At 42.4% G+C, this 22,097-nt stretch overlaps 1 protein-coding gene across 3 annotated transcripts in view; it reads left to right on the top strand.

The window, feature by feature from the left end:
* Window positions 1–22,097, top strand: part of prkn (parkin RBR E3 ubiquitin protein ligase) — a 1,109,690-nt gene that overhangs the window by 998,303 nt on the left and 89,290 nt on the right. For all 3 annotated transcript variants that reach the window (XM_043696308.1, XM_043696306.1, XM_043696307.1), the window contains one exon: window positions 6,080–6,229. In XM_043696308.1, the coding sequence (XP_043552243.1) occupies window positions 6,080–6,229 (150 nt within the window). The remainder of the gene's footprint in view (window positions 1–6,079; window positions 6,230–22,097) is intronic.

Raw genomic sequence — 22,097 nt, 5'->3', positions numbered from 1 at the left:
TTACCCTTGAGAAGGTGGTAGTGAGGTGCCTTCTTGCAGTCCACCAGCTATGGGTTAACCCACAATGCCATTAGGGAGGGAATTTTAGGATTTTGACCCAGCGACAGTGAAGGAACAGCGATAAATTTCCAAGTCAGGATAGTGGGTAGCTTGGAGGGGAACTTGAAGATGCTGGTGTTCCCATATATCTGCTGCCCTGACCTTCTAGATAGAATCATAGTTCAATACAACATAGAAACAGCCCAAAAAGGTCTATGCTGACCATGATGCCCATTCAGCTAGTTCCAATTGCCTGCATTTGGTCCATATCCCTCCAAACCCTTCCCATCCATGTACCTATCCATTTTTTAAAAATGTTGCTATTGTACTTGCCTCAACCATTTTCTTTGGCAGCCCATTCCATATACACATCATCCCTGCATGAAGAAGTTGCCCCTCAGGTCCTTCTTAAATCTTTCCCCTCTCACCTTATATCTATGCTTTCTTATTTTTAATTCCCCATCCCTGGGAATATGCATTCATCCTATCTATGCCCCTTATAATTTAATACACCTCAATAAGGTCACCGCTCATTCTCCTATATGCCAAGGAATACAATCCTATCCTGACCAATCTCTCTCTCTAACTCAGGCCTACTAGTCCTGGCAACATCCTCGTAAGTCTTCTTTGCACTTTTTCCAGTTTAACTATGTCTTTCCCATAACAGGGTGACCAAAACTGTGCATGATACTCCAAGTGCAGCCTCACCAATGACTTATACAACTTAACCTAACATCCCAACTCCTCCACTCAATGCCTTGACTGATGAAGGCCAGCATGCTAAATGCCTTTTTCACCATTCTGTCTATCTGTGATGCCGCTTTCAATGAACTGCGTACTTGTGTTCCTAGGTCCCTCTGTTCCACAACACTCATCTGGATCATACCATTTACTGTATAAACGCTACCTTGGTTTGACTTTCCAAAGTGCCACAACTCGGACTTCTCTGTATTGAATTGCATTTGCCAATCCTCAATCCACTTCCCCATCTGATCAAGATCCTTCTGCAATTTTTGATAGCCTTCTTTGCTATCAATAATACCTCTTAATTTTATATCTTCCACAAACTTCCTAATCATGCCTTGTACATTCAGACCCAGATCATTTATGTAAATAACAAATAACCAAGGTCTCAGTACCAACCCCTGTGCCTCACCATGAGTCCCAAGCCTCCAGTCCTAAGCCTTCACTATCACTCTCTGCTTCCTACCATCAAGCCAATTTTGAATCCAATTAGCTAGATCTCCCTGGATTCCATACAACCTAACCTTCATGACTGCATTGCGGGACCTTGTCAAAAGCAACACTAGAGTCCAGACAGACAACATCCACTGCCCTACCCTCATTTATCCTCTTGGTTATGTCTTCAAAAAGCTCTAAAAGATTTGTCAGACATGACTTTTTGTGCACAAATCCATGCTGACTATTCCTAGTCAGACCTTGACTGTCCCTCAGTATCTTCTCCAACAACTTGCCTACCACTGATATCAGACTGTAGTTCCCTGGCTTGTCTTTGCTATCTTTCTTAAACAATGGAACAACATTAGCCACCCTCCAGTATTCCAGAACTTCATCAGTGGCTAAAGATGGAGCAGAAATCTCTTCAGGGACTTCTGCAATTTCTTCCTACCCTCCCACAACATCTGAGGATAGACTTGATAAGGCCCAGGGGATTTATCCACCTTAATGCACTTTAATGCTGCAGATGCCTCGTCTCTTGTTTTATATAATATATATATATATATATATATATATTTACAGTCCAAAACATCACTACTTGCCTCCCTTATTTCCTTAACATCCATGATTCTCTCCCCAGTAAATACTGAGAAGTATTCATTAAAAATCTCCACCATCTCCTGTGGTTCCACACATAGACGACCATGCTGATCTTTAATGGGACCCATTCTCTCCCTTCCCACCCTTTTACTCTGAATATAGCTATAAACCTCTTGGGTTTATCTTTAACCTTATCTGCCAGATCCATCTCATATGATGAAGGGCTCCTGCCCGAAACGTCGATTTTCCTGCTCCTCGAATGCTGCCTGACCTGCTGTGCTTTTCCAGCACCATACTCTCGACTCTGATCTCCAGCATCTACAGTCCTCACTTTCTCCTAGATCCATCTCATACCCTCTTTTTGCTCTTCCGATATCCCTTTTAAGTGCGCTCCTGCACCTTTTAGCGCCATCTATAAATTAGAGATGGAAGTGGTCTTGGATTTGAAGGTGGCGAAAGTGAGGACTGCAGATGCTGAAGATTAGAGTCAACATTAGCGTGGTGCTGAAATGCACAGCAGGTCAGGCAGCCTCCAAGGAGCAGGAAAATTGATGTTTCGGGCACCACTCTAATCTTGACTTTGATTTGAAGATGCTGTCTGAGGAGTTTGATGAATTTCTGCAGTGAACCTTGTAGATAGTACATACTGCTGCTACTGGACCTCAGTGATGGAGGGAGTGGATGCTTGTGGACCTAGTGCTAATCAAGCTGGCTGCTTTGTCCTGGATGATTTAAAGCTTCCTGGGTTGTTAGGGGCTGTAATCGTCCAGGCAAGTGAGGAGTATTCAATCACACTCCTGACTTGTGCCTTGGTCAGAAGTTACACAATACCAGGTTATAGTCCAACAGGTTTTTATTTGAATTCACAAGTATTGCCCCTTTGTCAGGTGAGGTGAGAAAGAAACACACAGGCACAGAATTTATAGACAGAAATCAATGGGCACAGAGATCAAAAGACCATGCAAATGGTGTGAGTGGAGTTTTGAAGGGCCGAATAATAGCTCTCTGAAGGTGATAAAGAGTGTTGGACAGAGTGAGTAAAGTGTCAACAGCTGAATAACAAGCAAAGGGGTGAGCTATCATCAGATTCAATAAGGCAGAGAAACAAATGCAAAAAAACTAAAAATAAGGTAGTGCTGAGAAAAAAACAAATGAGTGGAATAACATGATAGGTATAAGAGTCACACGCCGAGGGTCTAACCAAAATAATAAGTAATCCAAAACTGTACAAACTAATTAAGGTAGAAAGGTCATGACAATATTTCAAGGTAATGTGTCAAAACAGGATAGTAAAGAAGATTTTACAAATGCAGAGCAGTATGATGGGGTCACATGTAGCGCGACATGAACCAAGATCATGGCGGAGGCCATCTTCATGGGTATGCAATTTGGCTATCAGTTTCTGCTCCATGATTCTGCGCTGTTGTATATCTCTCAGACTACCTTGGAGGACACTTACCTAAAGATCGGAGGCGGAATGTCCTTGACCGCTGAAGTATTCCCTGACTGGGAGGGAACATTCCTGTCTGGCTATTGTTGTGCAGTGTCTATTCATCCTTTGTTGTAGTGTTTGCATGCACTCACCAATATACCATGCCTTGGGACATCCTTGCCTTCAATGTGTGAAATGGACAACTGTGGCCAAGTCACATGAGTGTTTGCCATGACCATGGTGGGTGGTGTTCCTACATGTGATGGTAGCATCCACGTCGATGATCAGACATGTCTTGCCATGGTTTCCATGGTAAAGTTGTGCGGTGTAGTGGTCAATGTTGTCCTGAAGGCTGGGTAGTTTGCTGCAAACAATGGTCTGTTTTAGGTTTGGCAGTTGTTTGAAGGCGAGAAGTGGGAGGTGTAGGGATGATCATGGTGAGATGCTCCTCGTTGTCTGTTCCGGGAAGTATTGGACGACGAAGGGTGCTCTTTTGGTCATACCTTTTTTCTATCTTCTGTTTTTTTTTGCTGTGGCATGTCGAAACTGACGATCGGAGAGTTGAGCATCATATCCCATTCTTATGAGTGCATCCTTCAAAATCTTTAGTTGTCTGTCATCTTGCTCCTCATCTGAGCAGATCCTGTGTATGTGAAATGCTTGTCCATAGGGGTTGGTTTCCTTAATATGTTTAGGATGGAGCCTAGAGAAGTGCAGCATTGTGAGGTATTCGTGGGCTTGCAGGAAGTGTGAGGTACTGAGGTGTCCGTCCTTGATGGAGATGCGTGTCCAAGAATGAGTCAGATTTTGAAGAGTAATCCATGGTAACACTGATGGTGGGATGAAAGTTGTAGATGTCATTGTGTAGTCATTTCAGTAACTCCTCGCCATGAGTCCCAAGGAAGAAAATGTTGTTGATGTGTCTGGTGTATAGCATTGGTCAGAGGTCCCGTGCAGTGAAGAAGCCTTGCTCAAAATTGTGCATGAAAATGTTGGCATATTGGGGTACAAATTCGGTCCCTGTGGCTGATCCATGTGTTTGGATGAAGAACTGGTTGTCAAAGATGAAGACAATTGTGGTCGAGGATGAAGTGGATGATTTGTAGAATGGCTTCTGGAAATTGGCAGTTGATGGTGTTGAGCACATTGGCCCTCCACATCATGATGTGTGTCTTGTGGACAGGCTTTGGCGAGTGAGGATATATATTATTCTCCACAGTATTCTTAGTCTCTGAATTGATTGCATAGTCACTATATTTATGTGATGAGTCAAGTTGAGTTTCTGGTTAGTGGTAATCCCAAGATGTTGATAGTAGAGAATCCAGTGATGGTAAAATCATTAAAAACATTCCTGAAGAAGGGCTCATGCCTGAAACATCAATTCTCCTGCTCCTTGGATGCTGCCTGACCTGCTGCACTTTTCCAGCAACACATTTTCAGCTAAAATCATTAAACGTCAAGGCACGGTGGTTAGCTTTTCTCTTATTTGTGATGGTCTTATTTGTGCCATAGCCTGGCAAATGTTACTTGCCACTTGTCAAACTAAGCTTGGATATTGTCCAGATCCAGTTGCATTTGGATATGGAACTGCTTCAGTATCTGTGGAGTCGCAAATTGTGCTGTACATGGTGCAATCATCGGCAAACATCCGTGCTTCTGACCTTATGATGGAGGGAACATCATTGATGAAGCAGCTGAAGATGGTTGAGCCTAGGACACTGGGCCTGGGAAACTCCTGCAGAGATATATTGGACCTAAAATGTCTGACTGCCAACAACCACAACTGTCTTCCCATGTGTCATATATAACTCTAATCACCAGAGAATCCATGTTAAAACTTTCATGAATATAAATGTAAGTTGTTATTGTTGAAAAGTGCTTTTAACATTGGATAAAGATCAACAATGTGCATTTATATTGCAGTGTATAAACACACAATCATTGAACTATGCCTGTGATCCTTGATTTGCATATATATGCATTGGATGCTTTCTATGGTACATTTAAGAAAATTGATGAGTCATTGTGGACATGCAAATTTCCTTAGTCTTTCCTGGAAATAGAGATGTTGGTGGACTTTCTTGATTGTAGTGTCAATGTGGATGGGCCAGGACAGAGGATTATTATCTGAAATTGGTGTTGTGATATGTTCCTACCTTTGTTAATATATCAGTAGGTAACAACCAAATGATTATACTAGAAGAGAAAATGCTGGAAAATCTCAGCAGGTCTGGCAGTGTCTGTAAGGAGAGAAAAGAGCTGACGTTTCAAGTCTAACTGACCCTTGGTCAAAGCTAAAAAGAGGGAGAAATAGGGAGGTATTTATACTAGGCTGAGAGAAGGTGAGTCATGGCTCCAGAAGCAAAGGTAGCAATAAAGAGATGATAATGACAGTGCATAGAGAGATTATGGGGAGATTAGGAGCTGTGAATGACCAAGGCTGAAGCCGGTGCTATGTGACAAAATATGTGGGGGATGGGTGAAGCAGAGGCAAAATGGAAAACAGGGGAGAAGGGTAGCAAAGGGGGAAGAGGAGAGGAAAAAGGTGATGAGAGAGTGGGGAGCGAGAGAAAGAGAGACAATCAAGAAATAAGAGGTACAGAACAGTGAAAAGTTTTGACAAAGGGTCAGTTAGACTCGAAACGTCAGCTCTTTTCTCTCCTTACAGATGCTCTCAAACCTGCTGAGATTTTCCAGCATTTTCTCTTGGTTTCAGATTCCAGCAACCGCAGTAATTTGCTTTTATGATTATACTAGAAGTTGCACTCTGTTGATTCAGTGAATTACAAAAATCCCCTTGTTTTAACTGCTGAACATCTCCATTTGCAGTATGATCGTTATCAGCGCTACGCTGCGGAGGAATGTGTGCTACAGATGGGTGGGGTTCTGTGCCCAAGACCAGGTTGTGGAGCTGGACTTCTTCCTGATGCAGGTCTACGTAGGATTGAGTGTCTGCAACAAAATGGAGTAGGTTGTGGGGTAAGATTAAGCACAAAACATTTACCTTTTCCGCTATTTTTAAATTAAAATGTAAACCAATGTCAATCGCAGTAAAAATCGAGAAATAGGTAATACATGTCTTTGCTCCACTGTCATAGTAGCCAATGAATTATGGGTCCAAAATATTTATTCTAAAATTTGATCCAATTTCAGAGCTTGAAAAGTCAACTATGTAACATTGAAAGAATACAGGACAGCTCCTGACATTGTCCAAACTCCTAATTTATGGAATTAAAGGGCTGGACTAGAATACATGGGTAAAGGCACTAAGATATGATAAATGTACATTTAATTATAGAAGATTTTTATGATTAGCTAACACTAAAACACCTACAATAAAACATAAGATGATGGGAAGGCTGATGTTTCAAAACAGACTAATTGCACAATTGATGTACTGGATTTGCACCAGATTAAATTATTTCTAAGATTTAGCCTGATTAATGATAATTCTTTGTTTCAATGATAGCCATGATGTGGAGATGCTGGTGTTGGACTTGGGTGGACCAAGTAAATATCACACAACACCAGGTTATAGTCCAACAGGCCTATTTGAAAGTACAAGCTTTCAGAGCGCTGCTCTTTCATTAGGTAGCTCATGGGGTAGGATCATATGACACAGAATTTATAGTAAAAGATCAAACTGTGATACAACTGATGCAATGTATTGAACAAATCTAGATGGCTGTTAAGTATTTAATCATGCAGAATGGGGTTGCAGGTTTCGATTCATTAATATGTAAATCTCAGAACTTCTTTCAAGTCACACTCAGGGTGGCACAGTGGCTCAGTGGTTAGCACTACTGCCTCACAGCACCAGGGTTAGATTTCAGCCTCAGGCGACTATCTATGTGGAGTTTGCACATTCTCCCTGTGTCTGCATGGGTTTCCTCCAGGTGCTCCAGTTTCCTCCCACAATCCAAAGATATGCCAATTAGGTGAATTGGCCATGCTAAATTGTCCATAGTGTTCAGGGATGTGTAGATTAGGTGCATTAGTCAGGGGTAAATATAGAATAATAGGGTAGGGTAATGGGTCTGGATAGATTATTCTTCAGAGGATCTGTGTAGACTTGTTGGGCCAAAGGGCCTGTTTCCACACTGTAGGGATTCAATAACTTAAGGTGACATCTCAGCTCAGCGAATGCATTAAAGGTGTGTGGTTAGTGTCTGCCTGTATCCCAACCTTGAGTCAGACTGGTCTTATTTCCAAAGTAGGATTTGAAAAAATGTCACATGGACTGACTGCCCATCATTTGTAAGCTTTTTGAACAAAATAGAATGTATCTGCAAAAACAAATCTGCAAATACAAATTCACCCCATCGGCTTATGTGTGTGTGTGTACGCATGTATGTGAGAGAGAGAGAGAGAGTATGTGTGTGCTAGTGAGTGGGAAGGAGTATATCCCATAAGAGGGTGTGCGTGAGTGTGGGGGTGTGTGTGTCTGAGAGAGAGCATGTGTACGAGAGAGGGTCTGTGTGAGTGTGATCGTGATTGTATATGTGTGCTTGTGTGTGTGAGTGCACTGTTACACGAACACCACATTTTCTGCAAACTGTCTCACTAACATTAGAAAGGCCCATTGATTGTCATAGAGGGCACTCAGTCCATATTGATTAATTAGATAAAGCACATGCCACTATATGAACTCCCTCCTCTTGATAGAAAGTGAATTGAAGTCAAACTCAACTGAGGCACAATTTTCTATTGGTTAGCTAAATTATTTTGCATATTTGTAAGACATATAGTAATAGTGGTGTGAACAATCAGTTTTCTGTCCTCAGAATGACAAATATCAACACTGCACTTTGTTAACTGTCTAATCATACTGTCTCATGCTTAAAATAAAACTCAATACTACTATAAAAGTACAAATTACCTATTTTGGCTTGAGGAGGGTGAGAATCAGCGTGCAAGTCAGGGTGGGGGAACAGTCCTGTTTTTGGGTCTCTTCCAATAAGTCTGCCTATAGGTAATACCATTTATTTAACATAATTAATTCTGAATACTGACAAAAGACACAAGGCGAATCTTTACAGATGGCTTAAAATATTTATTAGTGATAAGGTTGCTTCAGCTAGTTAACCCCCTTTAAGCCCCCCCAGCAACATTCCTTCCAAGTTATGTGGATGCGCACATGTGATGCCGTTCTGATATTCTACACATGGCAATTAGCATCGGTACGCCAGTAATTGACTTCCTGTTCCAGAAGCCATTGCAGCACGTAGGCCTCCTGCGCAGCCAGTAAAAAAATTTGAGTGATCATTGCACCCCCTGCATTCAGTCAGCATGCCAGATACAGTGTTACCTGTACCCACATGGAAGCCAGGATGCTAGTGACAGTTACATTATCCCTTTCCCTACTATGCAGTATTGTCTCCCCTTTTAAATATTGAGTTACTCCTATTCATAATTGCAATCACCTCTGCATCTTAGCATGCAATCCCCACAATTAAGTTTTCAGCTTCCCTCCCACAGCAATGGCCCCTGACAATTACCTGTTCTCCCTGTTGACATTTAGTGGATGGACATCAGTACTGACCATAGCCCCCGACTTGAGTGTTTTAATTAAACAGCCTGAATGATGAATGGAAGACGTTTAATTTGTACAGCTCCCCAATTGTTTTACCACCATTCCCCAGACTGATTGCACTGGACCTATGGGTCTGACCGTGGGCTACTCCCTAAACTGTAGAGGCATGGATCCCCTGACTGTGACTGCATCAGGTTGTTGACTGACCGTGCCTGAAGCCGAGGATCAATATTGGAGGCTGCCCTTGACTCCAATATTGGCAATAATAGCATGGCTTTATGCATAGGAGCTTATTATGTGTTCAAATCTAGAACCTTCAGAAAATTAGCCGACGGACATGTTAGCAAACTGTGGTCCATTCTCTGACACATGAAACCCCACGTGCATCAAATATTTCAGGCAAGATCCTGACAATATAACTATGGCATTACATATCTTTTACTTCTATCCACAATGAAATTTAGTGAAGAGCAATAAAGTACAACTGCACATCAAATATAAATAGATCTGTTCCCCTGCGTTTGGTGATGAAGTGATAGTTATCATTGACTGCTCAAGCTTGTGAAGAGCAAAATGTCATTGTCAGCTATGAGGTCCTAATCTCTTTTGCAATTCCTGGTTGCCATACCAATATCTAAGCTCTGGCTCTGAATTTGGCAATTGTCAAGTGCCTCTGATGTATCTTCCCTCGGTCAAGCTAGAATGACCAACCTTTCATGAAACACCAGTCCATGATTGTGAATTGCTGTCAGTGCTCAAAATAGTACTTCATGATGAAGCCACTGGGGTTTGGTTGGGCCACCCTTCAAGAACCATGAATGGCATCTCCTTGATCCTTCTTCTATCGCTGTCGTTGTTGTTTGAGCCTATTTTGACTTGTTGGCCACTGCACACTGTGGCTGGAGTGGCTAGTTTCATAAATAAGTTCCTCATTATATGCTGTAATGCTGTCACGTTGGGTTAAGTGATAGTAACCATGCCTGAACACCATTTGATTAGCTTTTATCAACAGGAAAATTATTCTGATTCTGATCATTTCCTGAAGTTGCTTCCAAACCTGTTTCATTAAAGGATGTGGAATCCTCCGGGGAATATAGAGGCAAAATAGCTTGTTGCTAACTTTTAATGTGATGCTATAGTTTGTTCTGAAATAATTTAGTGCACTAATGCTTAAAGGTACTTTTAGTCCTGTGTTGTCCAACTTCTTTGACTTTTTGAAAGAATTTGAGGGCAAAACATGCAGTCTTCATCAAGAGTGAGAATCCATGATTGTGAAGTGCATATAAATTCATTACTGGTTTACTGCGGATGCTGTAAATCAGAAACAATTACAGAAGTTGCTGGAAAAGCTCAGCAGCTCTGGCAACATCTGTGCAGAGATATCAGAGTTAACATTTCGGGTCCAGTGACCCTTCCTCAGAACTAAGTTTGATTTCTCTTCAATTTTAAGTTGCTCTAGTCAATCAGTGTGAGAATAGCCATTTTCCCTTTAGTTGCTCTCTGACTGTGTTCTACTTGAAGTCAGAGAGTCATAGAGATGTACAGCATTGAAACAGACACTTCAGTCCAACTCATCCATGCCAACCAGATATCCCAACCCAATCTAGTCCCATCTGCCAGCACCTGGCCCATATCCCTTCAAACCCTTCCTATTCATATACCCATCCAGATGCCCTTTAAATGTTGCAATTTTACTAGCCTCCACCACTTTCTCTGGTAGCTCATTCCATACATGTACCACCCTCTGAGTGAAAAAGTTGCCCCTGACGTCTCCTTTATATCCTTCCCCTCTCACTCTAAACCTATGTCCTCTAGTTCTGGACTCCCCCACCCCAGGGAAAAGACTTTGTCTATTTATCCTATCCATGCCTCTCGTGATTTTATAAACCTCTATAAGGTCACCCCTCAGCTTCCGACGCTCCAGGGAAAACAGACCCAGCCTATTCAACCTCTCCCTATAGCTCAAATCCTCCAACCTTGGCAACATCCTTGTAAATCTTTTCTGAACCCTTTCAAATTTCACAACATCTTTCCGATAGGAAGGAGACCAGAATTGCACGCAATAATCCAACAGCGGCCTAACCAATGTTCTGTACAGCCGCAACATGACCTCCCACCTCCTGTACTCAATAATCTGACCAATAAAAGAAAGCATACCAAACGCCTTCTTCACTATCCTATCTACCTGTGACTGCACTTTCAAGGAGCTATGAACCTGCACTCCAAGGTCCGTACATCTTTTGGCAGAAACATTGTGTTTTACAGATATAGCATGTTTTTGTTCAAGTAATTGACCAGTTACTTATAAAGGAGGAAGTGAGGACTGCAGATGCTGGACAGTCAGGGTCAAAACGTGTGGTGGAAGACACAGCAGGTCAGGCGGCATCCGAGGCACAGGAGAGTCGATGTTTCGGGCATAAGCCCTTCATCAGGAATGTGAAGGAGGCAGAGGGCTGAGATATAAACAGGGAGATGGGGCTGGGGCTGGGCGAAAGGTAGGTTGGAAGGCAATAGGTGTATGCAAGTGGGAGGTAATTGTGATTGGTCGATGGGGAGGGTGGAGCAGATAGTTGGAAAGGAAGATGGACATTTCAAATAGGTCAAGAGAGCAGTATCGAGTTGGAGGATTGGATCTGGGATGAGGTGGGAGAGGGGAGATTTGGAAACTGGTGAAGTTAATGTTAATGCCATGTGACTGTAGGATCCCAAGGAAGATGAGACATTCTTCTTCCAATTGAAGACTCCTTGTTCCACAGCATTGACACTAACTCTTAGTATCTGTTGAAAGTTGAGTAAATTCTCAGACAGCTGCTGTTGAGATTATTGTACATATGATGAAAAAACAACCTCCAATTGTTAGTGCCTCTCATGCCTTTGGAACACCTTCGTTCGGTTAATTGAATTCCGCACGATCGAATGCCGGTTAACATAGTTTAGCCAAACACTGGAACATTGCGATCTTGCCAGACAATCCGATATTCGGATAATCGAATGCTGGATAATCGAGGTTCCTCTGTAAATAATAAACGGGTGGTAAAAGGGAGGATTTACAGCTGAAGGCAGAGGGGATGGCTGAGTCTAATGAATACTTTGCATCTGTCTTTACCAAAGAGCTACTACACAGTCCATGGTGACAGAGGAGGGAACTCAGTCATTTGAAGGGTTCAAAATTGATTGGGCGAAAGTATTGGATAGACTGTTAACAAGGCCCAGGACAAAAGTGAGGACTGCAGATGCTGGAAACCAGAGTTTAGATTACAGTGGTGCTGGAAAAGCACAGCAGGTCAGGCAGCATCCGAGGAGCAGGAAAATCGACGTTTTGGGCAAAAGCCCTTCATCAAGAATAAAGGCAGGGAGCCTCCAGGGTGGAGAGATAAATGGGGGGGTAGTGGGGCTGGGGAGAAGGTAGCAAAGAGTACAATAGGTGAATGGGTGTGGGGATGGAGGTGATAGATCAGAGGGGAGAGTGGAGTGGATTGGTGGAAAGGGAGATTGACAGGTAGGGCAGGTCATGAGGACAGTACTGAGCTGGAAGATTGGGACTGAGGTAAGGTGGGGGAAGGGGAAATAAGGAAACTGGTGAAGTCCACATTGATGTCCTGGGGTTGAAGTGTTCCAAGGCAGAAGATGAGGCATTCTTCCTCCAGGCGTCGGGTGGTAAGTGAGCGGCAGTGGAGGAGGCCCCGGACCTGCATGTCCTCAGCAGAGTGGGAAGGGAGTTGAAATGTTGGGCCACGGGGCGGTGGGGTTGATTGGTGCGGGTGTCCCAGAAATGTTCCCTGAAGCGTTCTGCGAGGAGGCATCCAGTCTCCCCAATGTAGAGGAGACCGCATTGGGAGCAACGGATGCAATAAATGATATTAGTCGATGTGCAGGTGAAACGTTGATGGATGTGGAAGGCTCCTTTAGGGCCTTGGATGGAGGTGAGGGGGGAGGTGTGGGCGCAGGTTTTGCAATTCCTGCGGTGGCAGGGGAGGGTGTCAGGATGGGATGGTGGGTTGTTGGGGGGCGTGGACCTGACCAGGTAGTCACGGAGGGAACAGTCTTTGTGGAAAGCGGAAAGGGGTGGGGAAGGAAATATATCTCTGGTGGTGGGGTCCGTTTGGAGGTGGCAGAAATGTCAGCGGATGATGCTGTTAATGCGAAGGTTGGTTGGGTGGAAAGTGAGGACCAGGGGGGTTCTATTCTTGTTACGGTTGGAGGGGTGGGGTTTGAGGGCGGAGGTGCGGGATGTGGATGAGCTGCGTTGGAGGGCATCTTCAACCACATGGGAAAGGAAATTGCGATCTCTAAAGAAGAAGTCCATCTGGTGTGTTCTGTGGTGGAACTGGTCTTCCTGGGAGCAGATGCAGCAGAGGCGGAGGAATTGGGAATATGGCATGGCATTTTTGCAGGAGGTATGACGGGAAGAGGTGTAATCCAGGTAGTTGTGGGAGTCGGTGGGTTTGTAAAAATTGTCAGTGTCAAGTCGGTCATCATTAATGGAGATGGAGAGGTCCAGAAAGGGGAGGGAGGTGTCAGAGATGGTCCAGGTGAATATAAAGTCAGGGTGCAATATGTTGGTGAAGTTGATGGATTGCTCAACCTCCACGTGGGAGCACGATGTGGCGCCGATGCAGTCATCAATGTAGCGGAGGAAGAGGTGGTGAGTGGTGCCAGTGTAACTATGGAAGATGGACTGTTCCACGTAGCCGACAAAGAGACAGGCATAGCTGGGGCCCATACGGGTGCCCATGGCTATCCCTTTGCTCTGGAGGAGGTGGGAGGATTTGAAGGAGAAATTGTTAAGGGTGAGGACAAGTTCAGCCAAACATCTCTGCTGTATTCCCAATTCCTCCACCTCAGCCGTATTCCCAATTCCTCCACCTCCGCCATATCTGCTCTGAGGAGGACCAGTTCCACCACAGAACACACCAGATGGCCTTCTCCTTTAGAGATCGCAATTTCCTTTCCCACGTGGTTGAAGATGCTCTCCAACACTTCTCATCCACATCCCGCACCTCCGCCCTAAAACCCACCCCTCCAACCGTATCAAGAACACAACCCCTCCAGTCCTCACTTTCCACCCTACCAACCTTCGCATAAACCAAATCATCCGTCGACATTTCCGTCACCTCCAAACAGACCCCATCACCAGAGATATATTTCCCTCCCGACTCCTTTCCGCTTTCCACAAAGACTGTTCCCTCTGTAACTACCTGGTCAGGTCCACGCCCCCCAACAACCCATCCTCCCATCCTGGCACCCTCCCCGTCACCGCAGGAATTGCAAAACCTGCGCCCACACCTTCTCCCTCACCTCCATCCAAGGCCCCAAAGGAGCCTTCCACATCCATCAAAGCTTCACTTGCACATCCACTAATGTCATTTACTGCATCCGTTGCTCCCAATGCAGTCTCCTCTACAATGGGGAGACCGGTCGCCTCCTCACAGAGTGCTTCAGGGAACATCTCCAGGACACCCGCACCAATCAACCCCACTGCCCCATGGCCTAACATTTCAACTGCCCCTCCCACTCTGCTGAAGACATGCAGGTCCTGGGCCTCCTCCACCGCCACTCCCTCACCACCTGACACGTGGAGGAAGAATGCCTCATCTTCTGCCTTGGAACACTTCAACTCCAGGGCATCAATGCGGACTTCACCATTTTCCTCATTTTCCCTCACCCCACCTTACCCAAGTTCCATCCTTCCAGCTCGGCGCTGTCCCCATGACCTGTCCTACTTGCCTATCTCCCTTCCCACCTATCTGCTCCACCCTCCCCTCTGATCTATCACTTCCATCTCCACCCCCACACACCCATTGTACTCTTTGCTACCTTCCCCAATCCTCCTCTCTGACCCATCACTTTCATTCTCACCCCCATTCTCCTATTGTACTCTTTGTTACCTTCTCCCCAGCTCATCCCCCCTCCCCACCCCCATTTATCTCTCCACCTTGGAGACTCCCTGCCTGTATTCCTGATGAAGGGCTTTTGCCCGAAACGTCGATTTTCCTGCTCCTCGGATGCTGCCTGACCTGCTGTGCTTTTCCAGCACCACTCCAATCTGGACTCTGGTTTCCAGCATCTGCAGTCCTCAGTTTTGCCTGTTAACAAGGCACAGATGAGATAAGATGCATCCAAGGATTTTGAAGGAAGTTAAAGTGGGGAACTGGCCACAATAGTTCAGTCTTCCCTAGATTTGGGGAGACATGCTAGAAAACTGGAAAATTGCTAACATTAACAGCCTTGTCCAAGAAAGGTTGTAAGGATAAGTCCAACAATTAAAGACTTGTCAATTTAACTTCAGTTTTGGGGAACCCTTGAGAGACAATTATTTGAGATAGAATTAACAGAAAGGCCTGATGAGGGTAACACTATTGATGTAGTATACATGGATTTTCAGAAGAATTTGATGCAGTGCCACACAACAGACTTGTGAGAGAAATGATAAGTAATAGAGCCAATAGCAATTTGAATACAAAATTGGCTGAGTGATAGGAAACAGTGAGTAATGGTCAATGAATATCTTTCGGGCTGGTGCAAGGTGTGTAATGAAATTCCCCAGGGATGGGTATTGCAACCCTTGTTTCTCCTGATCTATATTAATGATTTAGATCTTGGAATGCAGGGGCAATTTCAACATTTGCAGATGACACAAAACTTGGAAGAATTGTAAAGTGTAAGGAGGACAATGAAGAACTCCAGAATGCCATAGACGGGTTGGTGGAGTGTGCAGATAAGTGTCAGATGAATTTCAGTGCAAATTCACAAAGTATGACATGATGCATTTTGGGAGGAAGAACATTGAAAGGCACTGTACACTAGGGAATAAAATTCAAAGGGATGTGCAAGAGCAGAGGGCCTTGAGTGTAGATGTGTACATATCATTGAACTACAGATATATTACAAACAGGAGCAGGAGTAGGCCATTTAGCCCTCAACCTGTTCTGTCATTCAACATGATCATGGCTTATCATCCAGCTCAATATTCTGTTTTTACTTTGTCACCATACATTTTGGTGTTTTTAGTTCCAAGAGCAGTATCTAACTTCTTCTTGAAAATTTTCAATATTTTGGCCTCAACTGATTTCCATGGACAAGAATTCCAGAGGCTCACTATTCTAGCAGGACAGGTGAAGAAAGCAGTTAATAAAGCATTCAGTATCCTTGACATTATTAATAAGACATAGAGTACAAGAGCATAGAAGTGATGGTGAACTTGTATAAGAAACGTGTTAGACCTCAGCTGGAGTATTGTCCACAGTTCTGGTTGCCACATTCTCGAAAGGATATGAACACATTAGAGAGAGTGCAGAAGTGGATTAGAAGAATAGTTCCAGGGATGAGGAACTTCAGTTATTAGGTTAGATTGAAGAAGTTGGGACTGTTCTCCTTGTAGAGAAGGAGGTAAAGAGGAGATCTAATTGAGGTTTTCAAAGTCATGAATAGGCTGGATAGGATAGATAGGGAAAAACTGTTCTCGCTCATAAAAGAAACAAGAACAAAAGGGCATAAATTTAAAGTGATCTTCAAAAAAAGCAAAGTAGGGAAAAACATTTTTTACTTAGTGTGTATGGGAATGCATTAGAAATTGGTTCAGTTGAGGCATTCAAGATTTTTTTTTTGATAAACATAACGTGAAGAAAAGAAGCACCAGGTAATGAAACTCAATTAACAAGTCAGTGCAGGCCTGATGGGCTGAATGACCTTCTTCTGCTCCACATCACTTCAATGGTTTTGTAATGCTGTCTAAAAAGATACACACACACAATTCCATGTAGGTTTTTACAAGGAAAGCTGAATAGAGTTTATTGTACTTTACCCGGTCAAATAAAACTAATAAAAACACTCCAGCTTTCATGCACACATGCATTCAGATATACACGCACAAATAAATTACAAAGTGAAAGATTAGATTAAGGAATACTTGAAAAGTACAAAATAAGTTAAAGGTATACAGATTTTTTGGAATGATTTCTTGACTCATTTCAAGCTAAGTTTAACGATCCCTCTGGATTCACCATCAAAATGTTTTAATTGCAATGATGAATCTATTCTTATAGAGGCAGAAACTGCTGCATTGATTCTTAGAAGTCTGCCTGCAACATGTAGATGATTGAACAACAGACAGGACTCAAACTTGTAAGCTGGACAGAGAGTGAGAATGCCCCACTCAAGGTCCCTGCTTCTTCTGCATCTCTTCCTGCTTTTTTACAGGTTAAAAACAAGAACTGTTTCTTAAACATAACTGAGGTTTAGTTAGTCTCACCCCTCTCCCATTTAACTCTCAGTCCTCTCCCATTTAACTCTCAGCCCTCTCCCATTTAACTCTCAGCCCTCCCGGCCCACAAGTCTCATTCCTGATGAAGGGCTTTTGTCTGAAACATCGATTCTCCTGCTCCTCAGTTGCTACCTTACCTGCTGTGCTTTTCCAGCAGCACACTCTCAACTCTGATCTCCAGCATCTGCAATGCTCACTTTCTTTTAGTTAGTTTGCATATAATACCCTCTCTCCAATTGGCCAAAATATAGTTGTGGCTAGTGGATTCCACTACATGACTCCGCGTGATAAGATTATGATGATGAATTCCTTTCTTAGCCCAATTTCATTGCCTAAGGTAATGGCATCTAATGCTTGGCCCTCACCCAATTGGATACACCATTGGATGCCAAAGGAATGGTTAAGGAGCTAGCCCATTCACACTCCTTCAAGATAGTTATTTTTAATGACGTTTTCTCAACAGGCTATGTCCAGTTTAATGGATTTTGAACTTCTGAATTAGTCATGCAAATATTCAGTCACCTTAGAAACTGCTATTAGACTGATTCTAAAGAAAAGAAAAAAAAATAGAAATTGCTATTTTAAGTACTGGAAACACTGACTTGGAAAACCATTATCAAATAACATTGTTTTTGACAAAACAAAAGACAGACTTTATAATAATGAATATTACTTGGATATTGGAAAATTGAAAACCTATCAGTATTGCAAAGAGTAAAGATGATATGAACTGACTCCACAGGATCTGGAAGATCTGGCAGAATAGGCAGACAAATGGCAAGTGGAATTTAATGTAAGAAAAGTACGATGTGCATTTTGCAAAGGAATATGGAGGTGCAATATAGCTTTAAAATATAATTCTAAAGAATGTGGAATATTGAGACCTATGATTTCATGTGCATGGGTTCTTGAAAATGGCAGGACATATTGAGAGAGTAGTCAGTAAAGCATATGGACTTCACATTGAGTTTTGTTTTTTATATTTTTGTTCTTCATAAAGAGAAAATTAGTGAAAAAATAGAGAAGTTACATTGAACATTTATGAAGATCTGGTTTAGCACAACTACAGTACTACACCCTGCTCTGGTCACCACCATTTAGAAAACATGAGGGTCCTGGAGAGGGTGTAGATAAAATCTACCTGAATGAATTTTGGAATGAGGAATTTGGCTGTAGGTTTCCTTGGAGCAAAGGAGGTTGATTTGGTAGAAGTGTCCAAAATTGACATATTTAGAGCATGTGGAATTAGGTTCCTGAGGAAGTGGTGGATGTGGGCACAATTACAACATTTATAAGACATTTGCATAAATACATGAATAGGAAATGTTTGGAGGAATATGAGCCAGGAGCAGGCAGGTGGGACTAGTTTAGTTTGGGATTATGTTCAGCATGGACTGGTTAGACCGAAGAGTCTGTTTTTGTGCTGTCTGATTCCATGACTGTATAAACAAAATGCAGTTCCCATGAGCTGATAGAAGACAGGACAAGGGGACATAGATTATCAGATTTTGTGTAAGGGATCTGCCGAATGTGAGAAGGAAGCTTTTACATTGTGAATGCTCATGAAATTTGATAGATACCAGAAAGAAATAGGTTTGCAGGGCTGTGGGTTTAGAGCAGGGAAATTGAACTGACTAACTAACTTATTCTGCAGAGATTTACCATGGAATTAACAAATGGAATAGCCTCCTTCTGTTTTACCTCCAAGAGCTGTCAATCAGGTGGCAAGCAGTTCTTCAGTCTCATGAGTTCCACAGCAAGTGGTAGAACAGTGCTGGAACTACAGTCATCCCAGGACGGCCATGATGCAAAAGGCTCCAGAGGGCAGACAATTGAAGTTGAGGCTTATCAGCCTTAATTGGTGGGCGGCCTGGCATCTACTGGCAGCAGAGAGAAGGTGACGAGAATAGCATTCCCTGCCTGCCCAATTGATTTAATGCAACCTGCCTCCTGCCTCACAGCTACTCACTCACCATCACTATCCCACCCTATCACACACAGCAAGCTCCCTGAAATCTGTAAAATTTTGGCTTATGAATCTTGTTTCCATTTTGAATAATTGGAGAGAGAAAATGGTGCACATACTGTTCAAAACATAAATCTCATTGCAACAAATTGCCTCTTTTTTCTTTCAATTCCTAAAGCACCATCTAAATGGCAGCATGCAGGGAATAAACCTGCAATGGACCTTTTCTGTAAATGCCAATGAGACTAGAACACCAGGTTGTGTTATTGATTATTACATTTCATTATGTCCAGGGACGTCTCAAATTCACTATATATTATTCCTTTGTGTGCTCTTGGTTTCGTTTAGGACAAAGAAATTGGTTTTAAAATTGCTGATGTTGTTTTTACTGAAGCATTTTTCCTTCTGATCCGTGACAGTTCCATTGGCCCAGATTTTATGGTCAGCAGTGAAATAATGGCACTTGTCACTGACCTCAAAGAAAGTCTCATTGAGCAATCTAGCAATCTTAACACAATAACTCAAATTTATAAAACACATTTCATGTCATAAAATGGCTCAGAGTGATTCGCAGGAGGGTATTAGTAATATTTGACTTTGAGCCACTGAAATTTTTTCCACAGCAAAAGCTTGGTCAAAGAAATTAAGGAGTGTCTTTAAAAAGAAAAGACAGAGAGATGCAGTCGGGAGGTAATTTCAGATCTGAAGGGCAGGTCTATCCTTCATGGTCAATCAGGAGTCAGAAATAGTTATTGCACCAATTCTATGTGCTATGGCTGACCACTAGATAACCAGGGTGTTGAAGTAAGGAATCATGGTTTGGATTCCTCAAAAGGTGGGATATCTTTTAGAATAATTGCAGTCCATACCAATAAGATGTGCTCTGCCTAAACTGAAAGAGAAAGCTAATCAGAAGTCCTATTAGGGAAGAGGCATAGATTGCAAAATAAGTGGGGGAGCTGTGGCAGGTGAAAGAGTGGATCCATGTTGACTGATGCAAACCTTAAGTTGTACTTGTGAAAACATAATATAAATGTAAAAAACTTAATAATAATGGTGGATGAGACTGAGAAAGTAAAAATGTTAATAAATTAAATGGAAAAGGTAAAATGCCTTGTATTTATGCAACACGTCTGTCAAAAACATTTGTGATATGAAATGTCTTGCACTGGATGATAGCTTGTTAATGACTAATATCACAGATGCAGTCGAACAATTATAAGCAATGAGACTCATATTTGGAATGATGGAAATTGTTTAAAAGAAACTATTGAGAAAACAAAAGGAGATGGAGTGACATTATTTATAAACTCCAGTTCTAAGACATAAGTGAGCAAATATGGAATGTAAAAAAGGACAGATATAGAATGACTTTGGGTAGAATAGATACAAGAGAACAGAGGTGAACTATTCTTGGAGAATTGCAATGGACTCCTAGGCCTGGCAGAAAGCTTAATCTGGAAATGTAAAATGAGATAAGGAAAAGGATTAATAAGGAACCAATTACAGTAGTTGGAGATTTAAATTATCTGAAATTGACTGGAACAATATTGTCTCTCATGGGAAGACAGAAGAATTTCTAGTAATAACTATTCTATTGCTTTGTTTGTAAAAGAGCCACTAAAGGGAGAAAGCACTTTGGATTTTTTTTAAACCCAAAGACATTATTACATGCCTCTGGAGCAGGTGGGACTTAAATCCAGGCCTCGACAGCCCACAGGTAAGGACACTAGGGCCTAAGGCACATTGGATTTGATTATAAGTAACAGAATTAAAGTCAGGTGACCAATGATCAGTATTAGAGGTATTGTACGCTATGAGGAGGACAGTGATATTCTTCAGACAGATTAAACAGGCTGATGGAATGGGTGGACAACTTGCAGATGTAGTTTAATGCAGAGACAGGTGAAGTGATTCGTGTTGGTAAGAAGAACAGGGAAAAACTGTCAATTCTGTAGGGGCTGCAGAAGCAAAGGGACCTGATGTATATTTGTAAGTGTCACTAAGGGTGGTAGAGCAGGCTGAAAAAACAGTTAATAAAATATTTGGGATTTGGGGTATAACAAATCGGGTCATGTATTATAAAGGCAACAGAGTTACGATGTTAGTTCAAATTCTACTGCAGCATTTGAGTCCAGTTCTGGACATTGAACCTTCAGAAGGATGCAAAGTTATGAGGGAGTGTGCAGAAAGTAGTCACAAGAATGGTTCAGGGATGAGGAAATTCAACTATACATATAGTTTGGAAAACTTGAGACTTTCCAACTTGAAGAAAAGAAGATTAAGAGGAGATTTGATAGAGTTGTTCAAAATCATGAAGAGTCTGAACCAATTAGATAGGGAGAAACTGATCCCATTTGTGGAAGGTTTAGAAATCAGAGAACACCAGTGATTCACAAAAGAAGCAAAGGCCATGTAGGTATTTTGTATACGCTGCCTGAAAGTGTATTGGAGGCAGATCTCTTTGAGGCTTTTGGGGAATTCGATAAATATTTGAAGTGAAACAAAATTGCTGGACAACAAAGACAAGGGAGGGGAATGGCTTTAGTGAGCTGCTTTTCCAAAGAGCTGAGTTGTTCAACATCCTCCTGTGATTCTATGATTCAGAAAGCAAATTCATTCGATAAACCATACTCCTGTAACCAAAAACATTTTTAAAAGCATTATTACAATAATTTGACTCATCATACAAATTTTAATCTTTTACACGTGATGCCTATTAATATTCTTATCATAGACCCTATGATATTCTTTTACACTGCCACTATATTATTTTTAATCTTTCCTGAAGCTCACTGAACAATACAGAATAGTCAAAGTTACTGTAAGATGCAAGTGAAATGGAGGTCAGGGTACTGAAGGAGGTGGCTCGAGAAATCATGGATGCGTTAGTGATTATTTTCCAGAGTTCGATAGATTCGGGATCAGTCCCTGCGGATTGGAGGGTGGCTAATGTTGTACCACTTTTTAAGAAAGGTGGGAGAGAGAAAGCAGGAAATTATAGACCAGTTCGTCTGACCTCAGTGGTGGGAAAGATGCTGGAGTCTATTATAAAGGATGAAATTACGACACATCTGGATAGTAG

The sequence above is a fragment of the Chiloscyllium plagiosum genome, chromosome 9 (assembly GCF_004010195.1).
Source record: "Chiloscyllium plagiosum isolate BGI_BamShark_2017 chromosome 9, ASM401019v2, whole genome shotgun sequence".
NCBI classification, from domain to species: domain Eukaryota; kingdom Metazoa; phylum Chordata; class Chondrichthyes; order Orectolobiformes; family Hemiscylliidae; genus Chiloscyllium; species Chiloscyllium plagiosum.
This window is presented reverse-complemented; position numbering and strand designations above follow the sequence as displayed.